This window comes from Pagrus major, chromosome 4 (assembly GCF_040436345.1).
Source record: "Pagrus major chromosome 4, Pma_NU_1.0".
Taxonomy (NCBI): domain Eukaryota; kingdom Metazoa; phylum Chordata; class Actinopteri; order Spariformes; family Sparidae; genus Pagrus; species Pagrus major.
The window spans coordinates 17,047,133-17,073,982 of record NC_133218.1 but is presented as its reverse complement, the minus strand read 5'-3'; the positions used below and the strand labels follow the sequence as shown (position 1 = coordinate 17,073,982).

Sequence of the window (26,850 nt, the reverse complement as noted above, 5' to 3'; positions counted from 1 at the left end):
CTTCACGACCTAACACACTACACCGCGCATGCGCACAAGCGTACATGCGTTCCCGGGTCAAAGGGTAAACACAAAGAGGGAAATACAAGTTAACAGTAATCACTCTATTTTGCCCAATTTCCTGATTCCAGGAGAGAGAAATCCAGCAAAACCTAATTAAGAGTATATGAAGACATTTCAGGACATGAGGGTCCTATTCATCGTGTCATATCGACCAGTGTCGAAGGCACAAGTTTCTCATGACTTCAGCGTATGATCAAAAACAAAGTCTTCACTTTTACCTTATTCTAGTAAAACTGTACAATATATATTTGAAGCTCTATCTGCAACTGAACCAGCTTGATAAATTCAGCACAGTCAATGAAACAACCGGAAAGGAGCTGAAGGAGAGCTAATATGCATATTAACTACACCGAGGATTTGGTTTTTTGTGTGTGTGCGTGTGCCCTGTGGTGAAATAATTGAAATGAGAGCACCAGCATGGCTCTTTTGTTGGCACTGGCAGCAACATGGGTACACTTTTTTTCAAGTTAAGAGTGGGCAGGAAATGAATTTAGATACCATTTTCATGATTTCTCCTCTTCACCTTTCGTTCTGCAAATACTTCTGATCTGAATGTTCAGTTGTTTTCTTTGGTCTCAACACAATGCGCACTCTCATTTCTTCACAGGACACCAATGAGCTGGTGGCCATTAAGAAGTTCAAAGACAGCGAAGGTGAGTGAAGAAGAGAGCAGAGGAGAGGAAGGAGGAGGAAGAGCCGGACAGCTCTAACATTTCTGTCTTAATTTCCTCGCAGAAAATGAGGAGGTCAAGGAGACGACTCTTCGGGAGCTGAAGATGCTTCGGACGCTGAAGCAGGACAACATCGTGGAGCTGAAGGAGGCTTTTCGCAGGAGGGGGAAACTCTACCTTGTCTTTGAATATGTGGAGAGGGTCAGCTTGAACACAGCATTATAATTATTTCACTGAATTCTTACATTACATATCTCTCTTCTGCTCTATCTAGACTCAGTTTCAGCATGTTGAGACTGCTCAGTCAAGCATAAAAAAGCATCACCATGGCAACATATGAACTATGCTGTTGGTGAATAATGGTATTCCCCACTGTGTTGCCAGGGTATCCAGCCAAGTGTTTATTTCATGATAGGTTTTATTTTCATACTGTATTCTCGTCATCTGAGCACGGCGTCCCCTCTCGCTCCCCAGTCAGGGTCTAAAATTAATTAAACAAGGCCCCACTGTAAGAATTATCTTTGAAATACTTTTAAAAAATGTTTTTACTTTACATTTAAACATACAGCCACACACTGAGCTCTGTCTAAAGACAAACGTGTTGTGTTTTGCAGAACATGCTGGAGCTCCTGGAGGAACTGCCCAACGGTGCGCCGCCTGATAAAGTCCGCAGCTACATCTACCAGCTCATCAAGGCCATCAACTGGTGTCACAAGAATGAGATAGTACACAGAGGTGAGGAGTCTATGTTTATCACTCTGCTGTAAGAATATCCATCACGCCTTGTTGTGTTGAATCTCAAAATCACAATTGTCACGTACAGTAAAACAAGGGAAACAAAAACCACAGTTGTGACACTTTTAATGCTTAAAGTGATCTTCCTTATGTCAGATGTTGCTACTTGAAGTTGAATGTAATGTAAATGCAGGTATGTGACCCACACAGGTGTCAGGTCTCTGCCATTTATTTTAAGTGACCTGCAAGGAGTACATTTAAAACTCAATATTTAAAGGCAGGCTGTTTCCAGATCACTTAGGCTGGTGTTATTTCCAGCTAACCTGTTTAAAGGAATAGTTCACCCAAAAATGAAAATTCAGTCTTTGTCCATCGTCAATGCCGATGGAAAGCCAGGTGAATTTTTGTAGTCCACAAAACATTTCTGGAGCTTCACAGCAAAACAGTGTTGCAGCATTCTCCTAAACAACTGAAGTAAATGGCTTTATACAGCTGGTCTTGCGAAATCCAAGTCATTGGAAGCCCTGAGACTCTTAAGCAGAAATCTTCATTGTAGCTGCTAAGCTACAAGCATTAGCATGCACCCCCCTTTGAAGAAGGTGCAAAAGCTAGACCATGGGTTGAGGTTGTAATTAAATAATTTCCCATTAATTTTGGATCTCAGGGCTTACGGAGACTTGGATTGCTGTATAAAGGTTTTTTTTCGTTTTGTTTTTGTTTGTTTTTTTACGTTTTAAATCAAGTCCCCATCTGCTTCAGTTGTTCAGAATGCTGCATTCAGAATGATCTTTTGATGTGAAGCTCCAGAAAAGTTTTGTGAACTACAAAACTTCACCTGACCTACCACTGGCATGGGGGTGAGTAGATAATGACTGAAATTTTGGGGTAGAATGTTCCTTTAAATAAAAAAGCGACCAATCAGAGCCAAGCAGGCAGGGTTAGCTATTATGATGTCATTGTCCTTTTACAGCTAGGAGCTGTTACAGCTGCTGACATTCACATATTCCTTTGATCAGAATGTTAACAGCTCCAAGCAACCCGCACCACAGTTTTTATGTTGCCTCAGTATTTGCGTTCTCTACTCATTTCTAAAATTATAAGCAGCTGCAACCTTCGGTCATGTGGACAAATTATGTACGTGCTTTTGAAGTTTCTGCAGCCTCATCTTTCTGCAGAGATACCTGAAACTTGATTACGTGATAAACATGGAAGATTATAAAATTAGGATACTATTATACTATACTAGGAACTATTTTAGCACTGAATGCACATGGTCTGTTTCTGAACATTGTCAAATTCATTGTTTAAGAAATTTGTTGCTAGTTTTATGTCTGTTGCATGTTCCTTTTATGCAAAATTTTATGTTGTTTGTTTAAAATTTGTTGTTTCTCCTTTTATATGAAATTCTTTATGCTGTTGTCAACCAGGACTCCCTTGTAAAAGAGATTTTGACTCTCAATGGGAATATCCCAGGTAAAATAAAGATTAAACTAAAAATGAAGGTGGCAGGAAGGATATACCATTCTGGACCGCCCAAAAAAATCAGCTAACAACAGTCATGTTGGTCAGTCTGATCATTGGGATAATTTAGATTTTGATCACAATATTTGTAGACTTAAAATAGATTTAAATTTTGCTACCTGTAGGTCAACACATGTAAAGTATATCGTATTTTCCGCCAACATTATTTTATTGACAGTTTGGCTTTGAAACAGCATTTATTTTCAAGGAAAATAATATTCAAGAGAATGAATTATAACATGTGGAAAATCAAAAACATTTGAAAGACTTATGATTTTGTTATTGTTGTATTTAATTGTTTGTCTTCGTGCACCCATACAACAACCTGTACCACTGATCTACTCCAGCATCTCAATGTCATTTTGTTTTTCAGAGAAGAGTTAAGGGATTTTAAGCAACAATGATCCGATTGAAGCATGTTGTCAACAGGCTTTTGTCTTCGTCTCTCTTCCAGATATCAAGCCGGAGAACCTCCTCATCAGCTCTGAGGACGTTCTCAAACTCTGTGACTTTGGTGAGTCTTTGGTCTTCCCCTTCTGTTCTTTACAGCAGCCATATTGTCACGAGAGATTTACATGTGCGGAGCAGTAAAACCACACAGTCTCTGCACATTTAACTTGTCAAATAAAGGCAACAGCTTGTAGATAAAAGGTATTTGTTCAACAGACTGAATCAGCTTTTACTGGTGATTTATCAGACGTTCTGCTGTGGATGTAGACTTGCTGTAATTCTGTCACATTATCTGAGATTTTTGCAGTTATATCTGTGATTCCATTTTGGGAAGTTTGGTTTGTTGGACTCACTTCACTGTGAAAAATCCCACCATTAATTTGTCACCTTGTAAATCGTGCATCAGATGGATCAATTCTGCCACTGGGAAGCAGCCAACCATCGCTATAAAATGTCCTCTGGTGGTTTTTATCACAATGAATCTGCCAAAGGCATATTTCAAGGTCAGGTTAATGTTAGGCACCTTTAAATACTTATAAATGGTAATGACACGGCACAGTTTGGTTACTTTACAGTTTCCCAGGTGTGTGTTTTACATTTGGATGAGTCTTTGCAAAAATCACACGGTCAATTAGCTTTGCATAATTGGCTAATGCAACCCTACTGAGTCAGCTGGGGTGAGATTTGTTTGTTATTCACTGTTGGAGCTGGCATGCTGTTTATTGTGATTTTTCATGCTTAAAATTGTCTCTCTGTACACCAGTTATCTGAAGCATGGTCTCAGCCTGCCTGCAGTGACATAACTAATTAGAGTCTGGTGACATGAGATGATGACCATGTTGCCACTGTAGCTGTCCAAAATGATTTGAGTGTTGGATGTAATTTAGTCTTACTAGCCATCTATTTATAGCTTCATGTGAAGTACTGTTAATCATCTGTATATCATCATGCCTAAAATACAGCATCAGGCCTGTGTGATTTACTCATCTGCACGTCACTCTCGCTCAGGTTTTGCTCGTAACCTGTCTGAAGGAACAGATGCTAACTACACCGAGTACGTGGCTACAAGGTGGTACCGCTCGCCTGAGCTGCTGCTGGGGTGAGTCTGTCTGTATGTGCTGTGTGTGTGTGTGTGTGTGTGTGTGAGAGAGTGTGAGAGTGTGTGTGTCGAGCAGACTGTGAGAAACAAGGAGAGAGAGAGAGAGAGAGAGAGAGAGAGAGAGAGAGAGAGAGAGAGACTTCATTCTGTTTGCTGCTGCAAATAATTCTTACTGTTTATTTGTCCTGAGTTAATAACCAAAGACTGTTTTTTAACGATTACTGTTACGTTGACTGATGAGGTTGAGACAGAAGCATTTTTAGTTTGAATCAAGGAACCTAAAAAAGAAGGAGGAGTCATGACGTCACCGAATCTTGGTGCCAGTCTGTGGTGCCAGCTTGTATTGAACGCATGGAGAAAGCACACTTAAAGGGATAGTTCAAGTCTTTTGATGTGGGGTTATATGAGGTGCTCATCCCTAGTCCATGTATTACGTTCAGTAGATGACCGTCAGCTGTACCTGCTATGCACCGTATTACGGCACACAGCCGCGTTTGTGCGTTGGAATACAGAGGTTGTACGGTTTAGGGAATGTAGTGCCAAAGGAAAAGGCTGTTTGACGGCAACGTAAAGCACCAAAAATATTCAAAACATAGCGTACACTTAAACAGATATATATGTTTTAAGTGAGATTGATTTTAGGCGGCTGAAATACATCTTGCTGCTGGTTCAGTTCACAGCAGTACAATGCTCTGCTTCTTGCCAGCACTACGTGCTGCTTCTCCACACAGGGGGAGAGCTGACAGTCATCTACTGCAAGTAATACACTGACTAGAGATAAAAACCTTATACAACTCCACATCAAAAGACCAGAATTATCACTTTAAACCCAACATATCTACATCATATGATTCCTGATTAAGAAATGACTCCACAAAATGAAAGAACACACTTCAGGTAGTAGGTTAACCACTGTTTTTTTTCCAAATGATTGACAGGGATAATAATATCATGACCAAACAGGGGTGATCTGACCAAAAATTGCTGATGAGACTGCAATTACACTGCGAACTGGAGCCTTTCCCAAACAAAATTGAGGGGAAAACAATGTCAATAAAGAAATCAGCAGTTAACCCTTTTCTCTGAAGTGTGTTCTTTCATTTTCTGAAGGCATTTCATTATCAGAAGTTATACAACGTAGATGTGTTGGGTTTTAGCGTGTTTCTCTCATAGACTTCAATACAGCTGCCACCACAGTCGAGATTCAGTGATGTAATGACCCTTCCTTCTCTTTTAGGTTCCTTGGTGTGGCCCATCAGCATCTGAGCTGGGAGGCTGCACTGACTTTAGCTGCAGCAGCTGCCGTCAAAAACACTGTACTTCTTCAGATTTATTGAGTTCTGTACTTGTGTTACCTCCTTTAGAAGAACACAACTTCCATTTTACATTTTGCATTTAGTGGCTTTTAAAGCAGTTTGATTGTCATTTGGGGACAGTTATGAATTTGAAAATGCCAGCTACGGTAGTTTAGAAAGAATTTACATCAGATAAAAAACGTTGGTGGCTCAGTTTGTCCGGGAGCGTATCAATAATTCGGTGGTCACCGATCAGAGCGCCAGATCGGTTGTATTTTTTTCTAATGCCAGTTCTCTTGTTATTGTTAAATTCAAAATCAGTCAAACTCACTGCATTTATTTGCATGTTAGGTAACGTGCAGCCAGGGGTTGCTTTTGCACTAATAACTTTGAGTCTGCCATGACTCAATGAAAGTGAGAGATTTCTAATGATCTGTAAATAATGAGCCATGCAGCAGTCATCACAAACTAAGACCAAAGTGTTCATGGATCCAAAATGTGTCTAAACTGATGCAGCACACAGGTAGAATATTTCTATCTTATTGAACAATGGTGGGTTCAAATCTGAAGACTAGGAGTGTTTTTCCTCTAGGTACCTCCCTATGAACAATCGCTTAGGTTAATTACTTTTTAGGTGTGAGAGTGGTGTTAATATATATTGTTGGAAACAAGAGGTAGGAGTAAAAACTGGAAATAGAATTGAGCCAAAGAGTACTAGCCAATCACAGGCAGAGCAGGATTAGTCTTATGGTCCATAGCCATGAGTGAAAGTGAGCCTTGTGATCGACTGGCCAAATGGAAAAGACACGGAGTCCTGGCCGATACCTGATCCGTTTCATTACTGGTGCTAATACTGATCCAGCACAGCGGATTAGCGTCTCAATAGTATGAGATCCTGCAAGTTGTTTGACACACTGAAATAGGCCACAGATATCTGGTGGTTTCCAGGTCCATGAGGGAATTACAGGAAGTCCCCAGAGAAATGAGCAGCAGTGGTTCCTCCAACAAGAAAATGACTACTCTGCTCCTGGTTGTCATTCCTAATACATCGCATTACTTTCAGCACAGCTCTACAGTTATACAGTTTGTCCACTCATCCAACACATTGTCATTGTCACTGCATTTTTAAGATAATCCCAGTGGATTCTTGTGACTGTTCGTTTAGTCTAAGAAGTAGGGAATGTTCCTAAACATTTGAGGTTTCCCTCATTTGCAATGATGTTGAATTTATTATTTTTTTTATTTTATTTATTAGGAGTTTAATTATATTTGCTTCAAACCATTTAGTGTAATTTCCATGTCTCCATCCTCATTGTTTTAATTCAGCTCACCGTATTTTCCCCTAAAAGAGCCGATGATTCACCTGCTGCCACACGATGACATGAACCGTCATGTGCACACCGCACGCTCGGATCAAATCTCTGTTTCGCAGTTGTTTTTCTCGCTTAGGTTGTTTTTGATGCCTTCGCTGCATTGAATGTCCATTCTAGCTCGGAGACAGCTGAACGTCATCTAGCCTCACTGCTGTAGCCTGATTTAGTAAATGCCCTGGAACATTTATTGAGACAGTGTTTGAATGCCGCCCACTCAAATACTCTCTCCCTCCAACACCACCGCTCCTCTGCATCTCTGCTGCCAGATCTCTCGCCATTTCTCACCAGACTCCTCAGCGCCGTGTCTTCAGAAATGACCATCTTCTTTATGAGCATCTCCATCAGAAACAAAGCATCCATTGCTTTCCTTTGCTGCACCACCACTTCTAATAACATCGCCCCCCAGCGACGTCATCCTCACAATCATCTCCCCTTCATTTTCAACCCTATCATCCTCAATCGCATTTTTGCCATCAGGTCATCACAGGCTATTCTCCACATAAATTATATTTTGTCTCTTTCTCAGGGCTCCCTATGGAAAGGCAGTGGACATGTGGTCGGTGGGGTGTATCCTCGGGGAGCTGAGTGACGGACAGCCCTTGTTTCCAGGGGAAAGTGAGATAGATCAGGTTGGTGAGCCCCAAGTATGATGAAGTATGTTTGACACGAAATGATAAAAATAACAATTTTAATAAATGATAATTAGTACGTAATTTGTTGTAATAGTACAGTAATTGAGTCAGTAATTTGTCAAATAAAAATGGTATTTGTAGACTGTAGTTGTGAGGATTTGAAGCTTTTCTTTATCTCGTCTTGAAAACGTGAAAATAAAAGGTTCCTCTGTACCTGACGAGGAGCCTGAGAAAAATAGACATTTTAACAGTTTTGTGTGTCAGTGTGAGACGAAAATCACAGTTACAGTTTTTCTGGATTCAACACCTGGACAGGACAGATGTGCTTGTCTTTTGTTTGGGTCAGAAAAAAATAAGCAATTGGAAGACAACACAGTGGGCTTTTGGCGATTGACATTTTAACTAATCAAATCCAATCAAATGTTTTTATATATCGCCCAAAACACAAATCATGTCAGCCCTAGCCCCGAGCCACTATGAGAGAGACTTTGTGGATTTGTTGTGTCCCATCTTTCATCCCAAGAACTGTGAAATGTAAAATTAACAGAGTAGGTCAATGCATTGGGACATTTGCTCTTCTGGTTTCGGTCATCATCGCCGCATTGCCTCATGAACAATATAATGTATCTCAACAATAATGCAAATAAATAGCCAGAGTAGACGGGACAGCACACATTTATTAATATCACTCTGATGTGATGTCAGACAATGCCAAAAGGTTTTTCATTTTCATCTGGCATGTTGACGTCATCCATTAAAGCAACAAAGAAGACATACAAAAAACATACCAGTGACAGGGTCTATAAGAAATGCATACAATCTTTTAGATATTCTCAACAATATTTTTATATTTATGCTCATAGTGATGACATTCAGCTTCCCCTAAGCTCTCCTGAGTGTTTTAACATCTTTCAGCCATTGGTTGTTTATTTAACTTTACTGTTTTCTCTCACTTTCACCTGCAGCTAGCTCATGAACGTAGTGGAGCATTTAGTAATTAAAGGGACAGTGACATTTCTTTCAGGAGTTGTTGGAGAGGAAAACAGAGCACTTTTTGAATGGTCAAAATTTTAGTTTAAAACCTTAAAAGAAATGACCTATCATTTCCAGTAGTTAGCATGCTAACCAGCTAACCCAGCCTGTCCTGTCCACTTTGTTGCATAACAAAATGATAGCCCCCATAGTTTCAGCTAGAGGATGTATGTGAGTTCACTACGCGCAAGCTCTCTTAGATTTTAGTGCAATAAATGAGCAAAATAAACTCACAAAATGACTCCTCACCAAACAGAAAATTACAACCGTGCACCTTCTGAATTCAGGTTTCTCAAGCTTAATTGCCTCGTTAACTTGTCGTTAAACACATTCCATGAAAAAAAAAGACTCACATAAAACTGTCTTGGTTTGTCTCTCCTCAGTCACCTCTGGGTCCGCCGAAATAAATCCACAATTCACTGAGCAAGTCGCTCATCCACTGTCTCATTCAGTGGAAACACAAAAATACTCCAAAAACATGCTAATATAGTTTGGTAACTGTTGGATGTTTCAGTGTTTTATTGACAGCCTGTTGTGCTGCCCTCTAGTGGACACAATAAAATCAATCAATGCAGGTTCAAAGAATGTCCCCTCATGAATGTGTCGACCTCAACCTCAAGGTCTCTTCAGTGACTCTTTGATTATGTCACAGGATCTCAGTAGAAGAGTTTGCCCTGTTGTCATGGAAATATAGGGCCCTCCGTTGAGCACTTTAAGGACTTCCTGTCTGCGCTGGCTTAAAAGTTGCGACTGAAAATGAATTCTTGACCTCGTAAACAGCAGCTGACAAAACAACCTCAATATTTATAACCCTTTTTAAAAATGCTCATCCTGCATGTGTTCATTCTGCAAAAGTCTTGTTGGTGAGCGAATGCATGTACAGTAAGTCCACTATTAACTATGATGCTGCTTCATTTTCAGCTCTTCACCATTCAGAAGGTTTTGGGGCCGCTTCCTGCAGAACAGATGAAACTCTTCTACAACAACCCTCGCTTTCATGGAATCAGGGTAGGAAACATTCACCTTTTATCCTCTACACAGTATCTAATGTTCTTCTTCTTTCTCCTCCTCCTCCACTTTTCCCTCCTTTCCTTCTGTCTCCAGCTCTGTCTCCCTCTCTCTCTCTTTCTCTCCCTCTCTCTCTCTGTATCTCTCTCTCTTTCTCTCTCTCTCCCTCTCTCGTGGCAGCGTTCCCAGCACCATGACTGAGTGGATTGCTATGACTCATGAGATAGGTGGTTGGTGTTCAGTTTAGCAACAAGAGAAAATGTCCCAGAAGGCCGAACAAGACTTTGTGTGTTTGTGTGCATGTGTGTGTCCGTGTGTGTGTGTTTGGTAGTTTGTTTTGTGTGATCCAGTGATTGATTTCTGTATGACTTGAACGGACAGCTTCTTCTTCTTCTTCTTCTTCTTCTTCTGCTTCTTCTTTTTTTTTAGTGTCTACTGTATCTTGGAAACAGCAATAGTAATTATTGCCAGCACAAAAATTTCCGTTTGGACACAAATTTGATCCATTGTTTGTGTGTGTGTGTGTGTGTGTGTGTGTGTGTGTGTGTGTGCCAGTTTCCCTCTGTTACTCATCCTCAGACTTTGGAGAGAAGGTACCAAGGCATCTTGACTGGTTTGATGTTAGATCTGATGAAGGTAAAATGTCAAGAAATACTCAAACATTGCCATAAACATGATGTGTTATCTATCAATAAGTAGTATCTGTAAAATTTTAGATGCAAGCCACTAAAATATGTTCCCTCCACGTGACTCCTCCTTCCTGTAGAACCTGTTGCTGCTGAACCCCACCGAGCGTTACCTGACAGAGCAGAGTTTGAACCATCCAGCCTTCCAGCCTCTGAGGCAGGCAGAGAGGGAGCGTCCTCCTCCTGCGTCTCCAAACCCGCCACGCTCCTCCAAGAGGAAAACACACCATCATGGAGAGAACACAGTTCCCACAAGGTGAAACTACACTTCTTTATTTTTACTTCCTATCGCTGCAGCTTCTACCTGCAGTCAGCTTACTATGAATCCCACTTAGTAAACACTGGGACTGATATTGGTTTTTGCCTTACCTGGATAACAACCTCAGTCACGGTACAGGAATATCTTTACTGCCGGCCAAATCTTTATCATCCATCCTAATTCCAACGTGGCAGCCAGAGAGCGAATGCTAATGCTGTAGCTCTTGAAGGAAAGGAGTTGAAGTGGGTGAAAAAAACGTGTCCTCCAGAGCTTGTTGAAAACAGACTTTGCATAAAATGATTATATGGTGTATACCATCCATGTGTGCAGGGAACATCTTTTCTTTCCCACACTGTACAATGCGCCCTTTTAAAAAACATTTATCTTTATTAGATTGAGAAAAATAATATTTCAAGGTTAAATTGGCCCTTCATCAGGTAGAGAGGCGTCATTATCATTATCACTTAATGCCTCTGTGTCTTGTGAAACAGAACAATTTTTTGGACATGGAAGAAGTGTACGTGTTTTGCATCGTGACCTGTATTGTATTAAATAAAGCAGTTCCCATTTTTTCCCTTTATGACGTAAATCTGTTTTGTTTTTTGTTTTTTTTATGAATAAATTGAAGCAATCATTGCTTCTTTTTGTAAGTATTGTTTTCTGAGATTTCCGATCCAAGAAAAGATTTATCTCAGTTTAACTTTTCAGTTCGACCCGGCACGGCTGCATCGCAGTCGGGCTGCAATGTGGTTATTTTCCGTCCTCCGCACGACTTCATACACCACTTAAGGAGTTGAGCATTTTGCTTGACCGGATTTGTTATACATGCTCAGATTTTGTTGATTTGATTTTGGATTTCGATATTATCTTGATTTTTATGTTTGGGGTTTTTTTTGTCTGCCATATGAGAGTTGAATGTTTTTGAGAGACTCTTTGAACAGTTCTTAGATTAAAAAGTAGAGAGAGTTTCCATTAAAAAAGATTTGGACTTGAAGCTTAATATAATTGATAAGCTGAAATAATAAACAGTCCCCTATCGGTCTATCTGTCTGCCCCTCCAGGAGTCACACTAAGAGCACGAGCCGTCGCTCCAACAGCAAAGAATGTTCCAGCCTCCCTCGACATGGCGACCTCCATCACCTTAGCAACAAGAGTTTCCTCAATGGAAACAAACCACCCCCATCCAGCTTGAGTCCTACGCTCCACCCCAAGGGCCAGTACATGTCCCAGACCCTTAATCGTTCTGCCTCATCCAGCAAAGACCTGGCTAACAACAACCTGCCACACCTCCTCAGTCCCAAAGAAGTAAAAGGCAAGACAGAGTTTGATTTCAGCTTGGGCCCCTCACCAAAGCTGTCAGACCCGGGACACGGGGCGAAGTACGGCCACAGCAAACCCAGCTCCTCCCGCTCTCAGCAGCAGCAACAGCAGGCTGGCCGCCACACCTTCCTGGAAGGCAAGACCAACACACTGCAGTCTGGAGGAGAGAAACAACACGGCCGACACGCCCACAGTATGGCCGACTCTGCCCATGGATCCATGTCATCCTCTTCTAAGAGTTCAGCCTCTTATCTCAGCCTGTCCAAGAGCCACAGTGCGCTGAGTGATGCCAAATCTGTAGGGAACCTCAGCGACGGTCGACTCCACCCAGACGACCCAAACTCCAACACGACAGCAGGGGTGGGACCCAGTGCCCGCTTCTTCCCCGCCAGCTGTTTAGATCTCAATGCCCCTTCAGGTCCTCCGGGGCCGCCTGGCAGCCCTTCTACTCGACACAGCGATCGATCCGGGCACAGCCCCGCCTCTCGTAGCAGCGGCAACGTCCGCATGGAGAGCAGCACTCTGGACTCATCATCCAGACACAAATCCAGACATAAATCTATGGCACCAGGTAGGTTGAAGAGTCGGATTTGTATTCAGTAGTCAACTTCATTGTCCACTGAATTAAGAATGGAGAATTGAACTTGGCCTCAGGCGTCAACCAGATTTTTTTAAGTATTTATATCCAGTGCATCAAACACTAGATCTCTGCAACCTCCCTCCTCCACCAAAACAAACAGAAATCCAGACAGCTGTCAAATTATTAACATGTCAATAGTAGAATAATCAATAATAAAAATAAACTTGACATGAAGTTATTTTCTTTTCTCCAGAGGAGGCCGGTGCTCCGGAGCTTTTAGACCCAGGAGGAACAGGGATGCCCTCCACTCACACTCTGCCTTCTCCACATGAGTCTTATCACTACGGCCTGGGCTACACCTCCCCCTTCTCCTCTCAGCAACGGCCTCAACGCCACTCCATGTACGTGAGGAGGGAGCGCCATCGACCACACGGGGTCGAGGGTGGGATGGCGGGCTTGCCTGCGCCGGGGCAGGCCATACCGACACGTGCCAGCAGCCTGCAGCTCCTCTCCCCCCAACTGCAGCACCGGACCACCCTCACTGGACACTCAGTGAGCTCCTCGAGAGAGGACTGCACTGATGACATGACGAGGGTTAGTGGCGGACAGTCCTGTGAGTGTGGGGAGTTAAAGGAAAGATTCACCCTAAAATACTGACACTTGTGCTGATAAAGGGTCCATTAACCAAACATTATTACTATTCCCAGGTGTAAAATGTAGAGGATATACTGTATGTTCTACCATGGCTGAAATATTGGGCCAGAACATTGTTGTTCTTAAAATAACTTATAACACATGCACACACGCGTGGAGGATCCTTTTCCTCTTTGTTTTGTGAGCATTAAATGAGTTAGATCGTTGACTAAAATGCAAAGCAGCTCATCCTTTGAAGCACACAAGGTTTGACACTGAAAACTCTGAGGTCAAGTCTTCAGTAATTTCATGACAGCAAGTGGTTCTTTTTTTAGAATGATGGTATATTTGAGACTAAATAGCGTTAAAAAAAAATAACTGTCTCAGGCAGAATAAAAACACATTGAAATAAAATGATATGGATGTGTATTTCTCCACCAGAACAACATACTGTATCTGTCACTGTCGAGAGAGTTTTAAACAACATAAAGACCTAAATATAGGAGATAAGATGTACAGGAAACAGTTGAATGGACAGTTAAATTAACAAATAAAATATTATTAATGAATTTAATTTAAGTAAAGAAATGGTGGTAATAAATAATAAAAATGTCTCTCCAAATGATTCTAATGTAAACAAAAGCAGCTGTTAGTCCAACACTTCTTTTGGTGGTGGGACTTTGGACTCATGGCCTCAGTATTTCTAAAATCATGGCTACGGCCCTGATATGACAAAGAAATGATGATGGAGCAGACTGCTAGTCGACGAATACCATGTTAGTGCTTTCTTTTCTGGAAGCTGCCCTCGTAGGAGTTGTTACCGTCCCCATGGCAACAGCAACATCTGTCGTAGGTTGAATTTTCAGTATCTCTGTCTGTAGCTTTACAGAGAATTTGTTTTTAACAGACAGTGTCTTTAAAGCACTCGTAGCTGGTTTTCAATCTTGTAGCTAATGCTAAGTTTACCTAAGTAGTGTTTTTCAAGTTATTACTAAGTTTCTTACTCTCAAAACTCTTAAGAATAACTATTATTTTTCAATAATAGATCATCTCAAGAGGGGAAATTGATAATAGTTCCTATGCACATAAAAAAGAAAACACATAAACAAACGTTAACATATATACACAACAGATAACATATGAAACAAAAACTACAATATTAACACAAACACATAATCCACCATATATATTCCAGGAGCCAGCACAGCAACAACATTAAAAAGTGAGACAGTATTAAAGGAGACATATAATGCTCATTTTCAGGTTCATAATTTTATTTTGGGTTTCTACTAGAATAGGTTTACATGCTTTAATGCTCCAAAAACACATCATTTTCTCATATTGTCCAGTGCTGCAGCTCTGTATTCCCCCTCTGTCTGTCTCTTCAGCTCCTGTCTCTTTAAGGCCCTCCCCCTCCTGAATACCCAGTCTGCTCTGATTGGTCAACTCACACATGCCTGAGCCAGCACCGCTAACACCAACAGAGCAGCTGTGTTAAATTAATACTAGAACTAAACTAGACGCTCAGCATCAATTATCTTATTACTCATCATCATATTACTTAAAGACGGGACTACATTACGAGGCGTTTCAGGAGCAGTGTTTTCTGCTGGAGAGAGGAGCCTCTGTTGGTGCGGACTTTGAGCTATTAAACTTTCAAGACCCTATATAACACACTGAAGGCAAGGAAAAAATGGAAAAAGCATAATTGGTCTCCTTTGATACAACTAATTAGTAAACAAAAGGTCTTGACTTGCATTCAAGCCCACACACACATTACCGATATTACACTGCATGTCTATGGGTGAAACTTTTCTTTGAAACATGTATTGAAAATGTATTTTCAATACATGTTTGACGCGTGTGTGCCGGGACTGTCACTGTCTCACATTATCATTGCCTCTGCTTCATGCTGCTTCTGCAGTCTGCTTTGACCTGCGCCTGTCCGTCTTCTCAACAGAGTGAGCCTTCCCCTAAAGACATGAGCCACCCTTGTGCCCCCATCAAAGACTCTACGAGGGACAACACAGCTGCTTTTCATACACAGCGCTCTAAAAACGAGGTCCGACCCCTTGACTCCTCCCTACCTCAACACAGCCAGTAGCTCTTCTGACCGCTGGTTTCCATAGCTTTTTCTGTTTCTACTCAGGTCAACAGCTTCACTGCACGTTGTCGCTGGTATAAATGTAGCCTCACTGAAATGCTTTAAGATTGTCCCGAATGTCATGTGATGTGAGCCAGCAGTCTTAGCTAATGATAAGCAATGAAGTGATTAAATGGAGATGATCTATGACAAAGCTGAAGATACTGAGAACTCTGTGTGGTCCTGTGTCCATGTGTGTACCTGTTTGTCTGCATGATGTGTGTGTCTTTAAGGTGGGCATGTATCACGACCCTCATGGCGAGGATGGAGGTTCCTCCAAGGAGAACCGGATGATCTTCACTGAGTCCATGCCTCGGAGAGTAGGCAGCTTCTACCGAGGTAAAGAACAGGACAGAGTGTGTGTTGTGTCAGGACGGTTAACGATTTAAAGGATAAGTTCACCCAAAATTGAAAATTTAGTCAGTGTCTACTCGCCCTCATGCTGATGGAAAGATGGAATTTTCGTAGTCCACAAAACATTTCTGGAGCTTCACAGTAAAACAGTGTTACAGCATTCTTCTGAACAACTGATGTAGATGGGGACCTGTTTTAAAATGTAATAGAACAACCTAAAAAGATGTAAAATGGTGCAATACAGCTCGTCCACTTTCTCCTGAAATCACAAGATCTTAAATTGATTTGAAAAGATTATTTACACCCTTTTTTAAGCATAGATTTTCACTTTAGCCGCTTAACTAAAACCGTCGTGACTCTAACATGAGTTGTTAGCAAAAAAGTCCCCAGTCTTTGAGGGTATGGAGGTGATAATGACTGAATTTTCATTTTTGGGTGAACTTATCCTTTAAGCAAGTTTATTTGTGTAGCACCTTTCAACAACAAGGCAAATCAAAATGCTTGACACAACATAGAATAGGCCAATCAGACAAGATATAAAAGAAATACAAGGCAACATAAAAGGACACAATAAGAATAAAATAAATAGGAGATCATTATTATAATAAATAATACAATACTTTACATAGTACCTTTGAAAACAGAGTTTACAAAGTGACAAACAAGCAAAAGCAGGAAGTTCAGAAAGGAAACATTACAGAATAAACACACAACAGTCAAGCCAAACACAAGGAAGCCTAGTCTAAGGTGAGCTAGAACAAGAAGGCAAGAGCAGACAATGTAAAAAAAAAAAAGTCAACCTGAGTAATTATAAATTATAAAAAGGAGTAAAAGTGATAAAACAGGCAAAAATCACGGGTAAAAAAAAAGAAATGTAATAAAGAAATAAATAAAATAATGAATCAATAAAGGATGATTATTATTATTATAATTAGCACAAATTGAATAAAACTCCAAAGCCTGCTAGCAGCTTTGTGGTGCTGTGAGACAGCATGTTGATGTTTAGCAGATATAGTAATTACCGTGTGTACCGTACACAAAGTACTGCTGAGGTTGATGGGAATGTCATTAGTTTTGCAGCTCTTTGGTCATTAAACAAGGTATTGATCAGCTTACATTTTGACTTAATGGAGCAAGTGGTAAAATGAAGGTAAAGGACTATTAAATTATTGCAATTAATTCTCAGGTTTATATGAATGTACCAAATGTATCAAATGTAATGGCAGTTGTGTAGACATTTCAGTCAAACACACACATTTTAACCTGGTAGCCCCAGCGGAAAAGTCAGAGGATCAACTGAGACTAGCTTAAGAGTAAGTAGGATTCATAGCCGTTTCCTGGCAGGCTATCCAGTAGTTGATCGATCAACCAACATTTCTGTCCCTAAAACTACATGACTATCATTACTAACAGGGAAGCTATAATAATGAATAAATATCTCTAAATTTAATGCATTAAAAGAAACCTTTAAAGCCTCACTTTACTGGGGAAAGTAACCAGACACATCTAAACCATTCAGTGCTTTAAACACCAGGGGGGAAGTACAGACAAAAAAAAAAAGAAATACAACCCATAAAGGACCTGAAGGAGAGATTTAAAAGAAACCCCCACTTTAACATACAATATGTAAAGATATTACCAGAGAGCTTCTCTGGATGAATTAGTTTGACACAAAAAACCTGGGGGTTTCTGACAGATTAATAGTAAATGTCAGGTCTTAGAATCAAGGAACAAAGGTTTCTTTCTACATTTGTCATTTTGTATTGTGTTCAGCAATTATACAGGGAGAAATCCATAATGAAAAAGGCAAAGTGGGCTTAAATAGACAAGGCAGACATGGTGGATTTTGGGGAATGTGAGTGCAACATGAAATAATAAAATAACTCCCAGAATACATTAAACGTCACAGATTAATAATATCCAAGGCAGATCGCCCTGTTAAAATTGACCAACAAATGCTGCTCAGTAAAATCTACAGATATACAATTTCTCTTCTCTTTGTTTGTCTTCAGTTCCCTCTCCTAGACCAGATAACTCCTCCTCTTTCCATGACGGTGTCGGGCAGGGTCGAGGGCCAGTCGTCCCTGTTGTACCCGTAGATCCTGTCGCCATGGCCAACCACTCCAAACGCCAGACGGCTTTTGACTGGTGAGAATTTATTCATCATGAATTTTTTTGAACTGGAATTTTCCTCAACTGTAATGCCAGGCAGCGCCACAATAGATGTACATTCAAGGTTGTGTCAAGGCAACTTGCTTGATAGAAACTGAAGTGACCACATTTATAGTTGACAGGTCTTCATATATGTTAATCAAACAGAATTGCACTCAAATGTTCATAAAAATGAAATGTTGACATTTTATATCCGAAAGGTCATCTACACTGTGACATCATAATGTTATGCAAAAGCACTGTTCTGGTTATTTTTCACGCCACGAGGGGAGACTGTGACCCTCTTTGTCAGATACTGAATTGGTGACACTAATCTTGCGTGCCCACCTTGAAACTGTGGTGATTGGAGAGCTCTTCTTTGCTGCTGGGTTGAAAATGTGTGAAGCATCCTTGTTTATACAATTCGTATAAAAAGTCCTAAAGTATCTGATATTAAATATACTTGACTATCTAAAAATTATAAGTAAGAGTACTATGCATGTATTTACATTTATGTACTGTGATTAATGTATACTAAGTTATTTGCTTAAAAACTTCTTATTTTGCTTAAGCCATCTTTTCATACTGTAAATTTGTTGTAGTCATCACTTAATCTACTGCGGTTGCATTTGAGACACACCTGAGAAGAGGTAACCGTTTAATCTTGAGCTTGTAGTTACAACCACGGGTCATATAAACAATTATCCAAATTTGCCTTGTAGGACCACCGCAGAAGCAATGGTCATGAATCCTCCAGAGCCGACCAAAGAGAAGGAAAAACAAGGCTTCTTCAGAGCCATGAAGAAGAAAAAGAAGAAGACACAAATAGTAAGATCATTTAAGCTGTCACTTGTTATTTCATCCAGCACACCTGCAAACATTCCCTTTTGGTATGATGATGTTTCCCTTGTCTATTTTAGTTTGTAGGTGCATTTGAAAATGTTTTTCTGTAGAACCAATATCTTCTGTCATCAATGTTTAAAATGTTCTAAACAGTGTCAAAATGACATAAACATACTGTGTGAATGAACACTGATGACAACCAAGAGTGTTACTAATACAGGGTAATACAGGTTTATTGCAATGTGGGTCTTATTTTCATAATTTCCGCCATCTTTCATATTGATATTAGTAACATTGGACTCACCAAGCTAACTCCTAACGTCAGGGAAACATGGCGACTTCACGGCAATGAGGAACGACGGGCCAAGAAGCACGAGCAGTGAGATTATCAGACAGATTGTAAAAAAGAAAAAGGCCCTGTTTACTCAAACATTAAGGCTTTCTCGAAGGCAGTGACTATTGTTGTGAAACCCTCTGCATTTTTTATACGTAGAGTTCCGGATGCTTCCATCAGGGCGGAGGTTTAGTCTCCCTCAGGGCAGCACGAACAGATACAGATGATCTTTTATTCCATCAGCTATTGGCTTTTTAAACAAACTATAACCTCCATGATCCATGGTGATAGTGTAAGTGGATGTGGTTGATGTATTATGCATTTGTGTTTGATTACTGTCTGTAAGGCAAATTGCCCCGCGGGGACATTAAAGCTTTACTCTACTCTATACCTGGAAGAAACAACAAAGGTGAACATTAAAATGATCCTTTCAGTTGTTTGTTGAAACAGTTTATAGACGAGCTTCTAGCTCAGCATAAACTTATTGTTTAAGTCAAGTTTTTATCTAAATGTAGCTCAAATTTTAACCAGATTTTCAGAAAAAGGAAATGTGAATTAATTCACACTTTCAGCCACTACTGTTATGTTATAAAGTGATTAAAGGTCCCATATTATAGAAAGTGAGATTTCATGTCTTTTTGATTCTAGGTGCTATATAACTGTGAAAGTATCAAAACACTCAAAAAGAAATGTGCACAGCCTGCATTCAGAAACTGTGCCTTTTAAACGAGCCGTCAGCACTTCTGTCTACAACTATGCAGTCAGCACCCTTAGCCACGCACCAAGCACTGCAAAAACACTGGTTGAACTGATGCAGAAAGATGGTGAGTGGGGCCTACTCAGGCCTGTGAGAGCTAACCAATCTGGCTTTTTCAGGGGAGGTCCTAAAAGAGACAGGAGCGCAGGAAACTCAGGAAATGGAGCGTTTAGACAGAGGAGGATTATAGGTTATTACTGAGAAAAATAATTTGTTTTATGAACATTAGAGCATACATACTTTAGACACCCAAAGTAAAAGTACAATTTGAACATGAAAATGAACATAATAGAGGGCTGCAGGGGTGACCTGTTTTTGTAGGCTAACCCAAGAGGTAGCATCTCCTTGTTTCCCTCAATTAAATGTTTATGGGATTTTTGATTATTGCAGACAATTAGCTCCGTGACAAACACAAGCTTATGATACTTACATGTTTTGTTCATCAAGATAATCTTCACAGATGAACACCTTTCATGGTTTTTGAAGCGTAAATGAAATCGCCAGAAGTTAAAAGCTAACATTAGGCTATAAACTAACAACAGGTCACCATCACTAAGTGTCTTACACTATAGACACATTACTGTAAGATGATTAATCCTGTAAAGGCTAGTGAGTAAATGGTCCATGGTTGGTGTGATGTGTCCCTGACAACTTCTGTAGTTTCATTCTGCCACTTGTTAGCAACCGCCGTTTTTAAGACATGTAAATGCCTTAAAATTCAAATGTGGGTAAATTACTGGCGTATTTTATGCCATAAAACAAACATGAAAATATCTTAAGCTTGTGGTAACCACAGACCTTATTTCAGCCATTTAACTGAAAATATAATTTTAAAAAACCCATAGACTCATTCCTGCGGCACTCTACATGTGTCACCATGAAACAAAGGGGACCCAAACCCCTACACACAGGCTGGCAGGTAACTTAACAAAAGGCGAGCTTTATTAACATAAAGCCAAAGTCCAAAATTGTGGCAACAAAAGGCAGAAAACAAAAAAGGAAAAAAAAGAAACAAAAGCAAACAGAAACAATGCTGGTAATAAGGAACCAAAAGCCAGAAGGACACGACAGGAAGCTGGAACAGGGAGACACAGGAACACAAGGGTAGAACAGAACAGGAACAAGAGACGCATGACGAACAGAACAGACGAACTGACAAATAGTGAGGGGAAGACAAGGACATACTGTAAATACGCAAGGGCTGATTAACAGATAGAACACAGCTGAGGAGAGAAAAGGGCAGGAAAACAGACAAAGGGAGGAAATGAAAAGCAAGGGAGGACAGAACTTCAAAATAAAACAGGAAAAACCTAAACCACAAATTCAAACCATGACAATATGGGACCTTTAAAATGATTCCACTTAAACATTGATATTGAAATATGGCATGAGAATATTTTCATCTATTAATTTGAGGAAGGTTAAAGTTTCCTCATTGGTCCAAACATATCTGATGTTTTCGCTAAAGTTTTACATCTATCTAGTCGATACACCCTCTTTACCATTTTCATTTTTTGCCTTGTTGGCCTTCATCGTTTTGAGGTCGCCATGTCATTTACAGGTAGAATTATAATGCGCAAGTTGTAATACACAGAATTATCCTTTAATGCTGCTCTGAATTTACACCCACTCTGTTTTCTTCTCTTTCTATCTTAACAATCGAATGTTCATGCTGTTATTGATTTTCTCTCTGTACCTGTTGTCCAATGGTATTTTTTTTAGATGATTATGCATCAGGTGCTGCAGTAGTTTTTCTCTTTGCTGTCAGAGATTTGTGTTGAGAGTTGTGGCTGTGCATCTTCTGCTCCACAGACAGACATGGAGGACGGGAGGAACCCCAGCATCAAGAAAAGCCTTTTCCCCCTCTTTAGCTCTAAGAATAGCTTAAAGCACAACTCAGCAGTCAAAGTCCTACCTGTAGTCGCCTCGCCCATGGTACAACACCAGCCTCCCGCGCCCTACCCTGCCTCACCAGTAATCTAACCTCAACACTACAACTGCATGTTAACTGACACGGCACTAACCACAATGAGCTGGTTTGAAATCCTCTCAAGCGTCTGGTGATTGGTTGACTGAGAAATAATCCAAATTGAAAGGATTTCAAATACATTTTGAATCTGATGCTGCACGGTGTTTGTGCATTCATTTTGTCTCGCCATACAGTGTGTCAAATGCAGTCACCTTGCATTTACATTGCATTGTTAGACGTTGATTTCATGCTGCAGTGTGTGCTGTTTGTGAGGCCGACACTTCTGCACGCCAAGACTCATTCTTTTCAAACAGAACGTCATGTTATCATATGAGGGTCATCAACTCATTTATAGGCACCTGAACCCACACATTCATCCAAATTCATACCTTTTACAGTGCTGTATACACTACATTTAAAGCACAGCCGATTCAAATGAATCAGGCTCCAGCAGAGCTTGATGATGAGCTGATCATTTGATTCAGGTGTGTGGAGCAGGGAAACACTTAAAACATGTGGGGCAGAATGCCACCGGGACCAGAATGGAAATAAACAAATTGATGATTGAATAATCGCTTAAGTCAGTTATTAAGCTGAGTGTTCGCCCCTTTTGGCTTCTCAAAGAGAGCATGTGCTTTTCTTTGTTTTATAACAGTTTAAATTTGACCTCTTTGTCTTTAGACTGTTGATTAGACAAAAAAAAAAGGCAGACATAAACTTCTTCTTTCATTCCCAAACTTAAGGATGACGTGGCCCAAATCGGAAAATCTTCTAGGGACCAGCCAAACTTTAATTCGCAACTCTGATCCCATCATTGTTGCGATGTAGGATACGTGCCGATGTTGTGTCGAAGACTGCAATGCTAACCCCTGACCTTGACCTACACCATTGAGTGCAGTTTAAGGTCAGCAGGAAAAATGGACTTCAACACAACACAAGATAAAAAAAAAAAGGTCACATGAAGGAATAGTAACACATAATTTAACTCCTGTTTTAACCAGATTACTTTTTAAATGTAAATATTTAATCATAAATATTTTATTGTGATTTCAAACTTAACCACAGAATTTAATATTAGAAACTTGTCTATTTATTGTAAATTGTCTCTCGCGGTCCATCTGCAGTACCTTCAGGGCCCACCAGGGGGGCACAGCCCACACTTTGGGAATCACTGGTTTAGAGATTAAACGATTAATCAATTAATTAAAAATAGATCTGATTGACAGTCAAAATAATGGTTAGTTGTAGCCCTGATGTGAAATTAACTTGTGCATTTTTTTCTGTATAAAGTCATCACCATTGCCATCTCCTTGTGTTTTGTCTGCCAGACGGGTGCATGAAGAACCTCACCGGGATCTGAGTGAGATGTGTTGTGTGAGGAAAATGAGTGTAGTGACCTCGCCATAGAGAGAATAACATTGACATGAAGCAAATATTTTGGTATAATTAATAATAACGCCTCTGTATTTTGTTAGGTTCCTGGTAATGGACAAGAGCACTTGTCCCTGCAGAGGAGCTCCAAGTCGTCCTCTCACCACGGCAGCCGGCGGAAAAACCGTGAGCGGTCCCGAGACAGAGACCGGGAGCGGGAACAGAGCCGGGACCGAGACCGGGACAGAGAGCGAGAGAGAGAGAGGGAGAGAGAAAGAGAGAGGGAAAGGGAGAGAGAGAGGGAAAGAGGGAGGGAGAGAGAGAGAGTGAACGACTGGCCACCAGACAAACCAGTGGACTCCCACTCTCAGGTACCAACATGCTGAAGACTCAGTTTGTTCTTGTTTGAAGATCATGGCCCAGAGCACAAGTCACACAGAGTCTGTCAAAATACAATGTTGTTTTATAACCATAATACCCCCTCAGTGTCAGTCATGAATGCGTAAATCATTTGAAAATCATGTTAATTCAGTCGCGTAATAGCTATTTGTAGGTGAAGTCATACAAAGCACTTTAAAACTCAGATTCTGTGTATAATGTCCTTCAAAAATATGAAAGACTGTGGACAAAAGAATGTCAGGGGATGTCAGTCGAAAGTGAAGCAAAATTGGTCTTCAGCGTTTAGTTATGTCAATGAAAATATATTATAACTATAAAGTCACAAATATATTTCTTGCAGAGAAGTGGTTTCGACTTATTGCATGGTAACAGATTTAAAAACCCTGAAATATCAGCGACACCAAAGAAAGAAAATAGATAGATTATACTGTCAATTATAAATCTTGATTATTTTATATTTTAATCATTTTCTATTATAATCCATCAATAAGTACAAGTCATCATTTTAAATGTTAGGTTTTTTTGGAAAAGCAACAGAGTTACACAATTTCAACTAATCACTAAGCCCATTCCCAGAACTGACACACATCTGCATTTCACATTGATTCTCACTCTGCATGTTTCAGGGATTTACAAACCTCAGGAAAAACAGGAAGGCTTTTGTTCATAAATGGAAAAAAGTATTTAATATGTTTTTAAATACACAATATCTTGAAATTTGAAGGTGCAGAATCCTGTAAAAAATGTATTTGTTTATTCACGGTAAACACAGATTCAATAGAGTTGAATGAAATAGAGTAAAATAAATAATACAGAATTCTGTTCTTGAAATGTATGCAAATTTGTGCATATTTAAACAGAATTTTCATGATAATATCTTTTAGTTAGTGTTTTAACTGTATTTACCTGCAGTGTCACAGGTTAAGTTTTCAGTAGGAATGAACACAGTGTAGGAAAGTCAGAGTATTTTGAGACAGACTAATGAACGGTTGGATTTGATATTTTGGTGGGAAGTCCTATCTTTTGAGATTATTCATCAATATTTTTTTCTCTCTGAACAGAGTCAACCACTCAAATCACTCCGCAGGCTCCTTCACCTCTCCCCTTCTTCCTCAAATCAAGGACAGCCTCCTCCTCCTCCTCCTCAAGACCTGCGCTTCCAGCCCCCCCTCCCCAACCCCCCTCAGCCTTCCTCTAAAGCGGGCTACTCCGAGGGTCGAGGACACGGCGAGAGCAGGGGCCACTCCGGGGTGAGCAGCTCTGCCCAGGCTAAGAGCCGCAAGGCCAGCTACCCCCTCCCCGGACAAATCGAGTCCAGCTGGCACGTGTCTGCTTTACAGCGGGCCGAGGGCGCTCAGTTCACCCCAGAACAGCTGGGCATCAAACCGGGGCAGAACGGACCCACCTTTACAAGAGCCTCCCGTTCCAGGATGCCAAACCTCAACGACCTGAAGGAGACCGCGCTGTAACCCCACCCCGAACCACACCACCTCCAACATGTCTCCATCCTGGAAGCATCTGCCAGACATCATGGTACTGTCGTGAAAGTTTACATGAAAGCCTATTTCACTGGATCAAGTCCTCTTCAGAAACATAGTTTCATTTGATGCTCATGTCTCTGAAATCTACAAAGACTAGACATCGACAGGCCGACCACAAACAGAAGTAACTGTGTTGTTTAGGGATTCAAAGACAGGAAAGAGTCCGCTCCCTCTCGGGATGCCAGTACTGTATCAGTTGTATGTTATTCTCTCTCTACTTAACAAGGTTAGAACATCAGAATGAGCTGATCTTTCCTGACAAGGAGACACTGCCCATGTGGCCTCTTTGCTGCCATCTTCTGCTCACAGGACTCTACAGCAACACATCAGACAGCCGCCATCCCAGCGGCGGCCAATAAACTCAAATGTTTTTCAAGCTCTGATATTTGATAAGAACAAAAAAAGAAGAAGATTTATATCAACATTATTTATTAAATATTTATTTGTTTTAAATTCAAGGATATAAGCTATAAATGACACAGTATGTAGGCTATATGGGAATATTATAAGGTAATATAGAATTAAATGTGTAATTGCAAGAGCTTTAGTTTCGACACAAAGAAATGCATAGATATTTATGTGTTGATAATACAATATGTCACAAGGAATATTTAATAATGGTGAATGTCCTTTTTTGTTCAATTTGATATGTTATGAACAGATTTTCACTTTATATCATGTTATTTTTACCCTTTTTTCTGTTTGTTTCATCCAACTGTAAAGAAATATTGCTTACTTGGTACCCAAAGTGGAAAAAAAACCATCTATATCACATCTAGTACAAATCTGCCCATCACCCTCATGACATTAGTTTTGAAGTTTTTTGACAAAATCGGGCTATTTGTCAACAGGGTTTGGTAGCAGAAGAGCCAGAGTGAGACTGTTACATACAGTTTGTCAGTTCACTTTATGTCCCACTCTTGTGAAACGTGAAGCCTCATTTTCAGTCTCTCAGTTCATTTATCAGCAACAACAGCTTTCCAGCTCCATGCTGCCATGTTGGTTTTGTCTACAGCCTTAACAGCAAGTATCAGGCATCGAGACTCCGGTGCCCTTATGTAGAGAAAAGTTAACCTCTTGAAATGAGGTTCAGTTGACTCAAATGCAACATCTAAGTGTTGAAGATCTGCAAAAAAGGCATACCTCACCTACAACCTTTAAGATCTTAAAGGTTAAATCTGGTGGTGTTTTATATTTTGTCAATGTCAACAAATCCCGTGATGAGACCAAAACCAACAATGAATTGAATTTACTAACAAGTGGTGTCTGTGTATCTAAAACCTGATGTAGCTTATAGCTCTGTGCTGTAATTGTTGTCCAAAAACTATTAGAAACACGTTCGTGAGCCGCACTGTCAAACTAGGTGACATGTACGTACACCATCCTGCAGCTGTAAATACTCACTGGAGAACCAAATACTTGTATGTATTAATCCTCAGCTCAAAATAGTCCTCAACAAATGTATTATCTATTTCTGTTTGAGTAGCTACAGTGCCCAGTTGTTTTAAGACATGATTTTTAAAAAAAAAATGTATAAAACTAAACTGACTTAAATAAAACTTTATATTTGTGACCAGTTTTTAAGGATTTACATTTAAGGTAGAAACAAATAGACTTCAAGTAATGAGAGA

At 40.3% G+C, this 26,850-nt stretch overlaps 1 protein-coding gene across 1 annotated transcript; it reads left to right on the top strand.

The window, feature by feature from the left end:
• Positions 1 to 646: 646 nt before the first annotated feature.
• cdkl5 (cyclin dependent kinase like 5) lies at positions 647 to 25,147 on the top strand. The gene is made up of 17 exons (XM_073465006.1): positions 647 to 716; positions 799 to 935; positions 1,349 to 1,469; positions 3,445 to 3,504; positions 4,449 to 4,539; positions 7,734 to 7,836; positions 9,793 to 9,879; positions 10,435 to 10,515; positions 10,646 to 10,821; positions 11,886 to 12,715; positions 12,978 to 13,318; positions 15,318 to 15,419; positions 15,734 to 15,839; positions 17,867 to 18,002; positions 18,728 to 18,833; positions 23,384 to 23,605; positions 24,740 to 25,147. The coding sequence occupies exons 1-17, from the start codon at positions 647 to 649 to the stop codon at positions 25,145 to 25,147; spliced, it is 3,177 nt and encodes a 1,058-aa protein (XP_073321107.1).
• Positions 25,148 to 26,850: the final 1,703 nt, after the last annotated feature.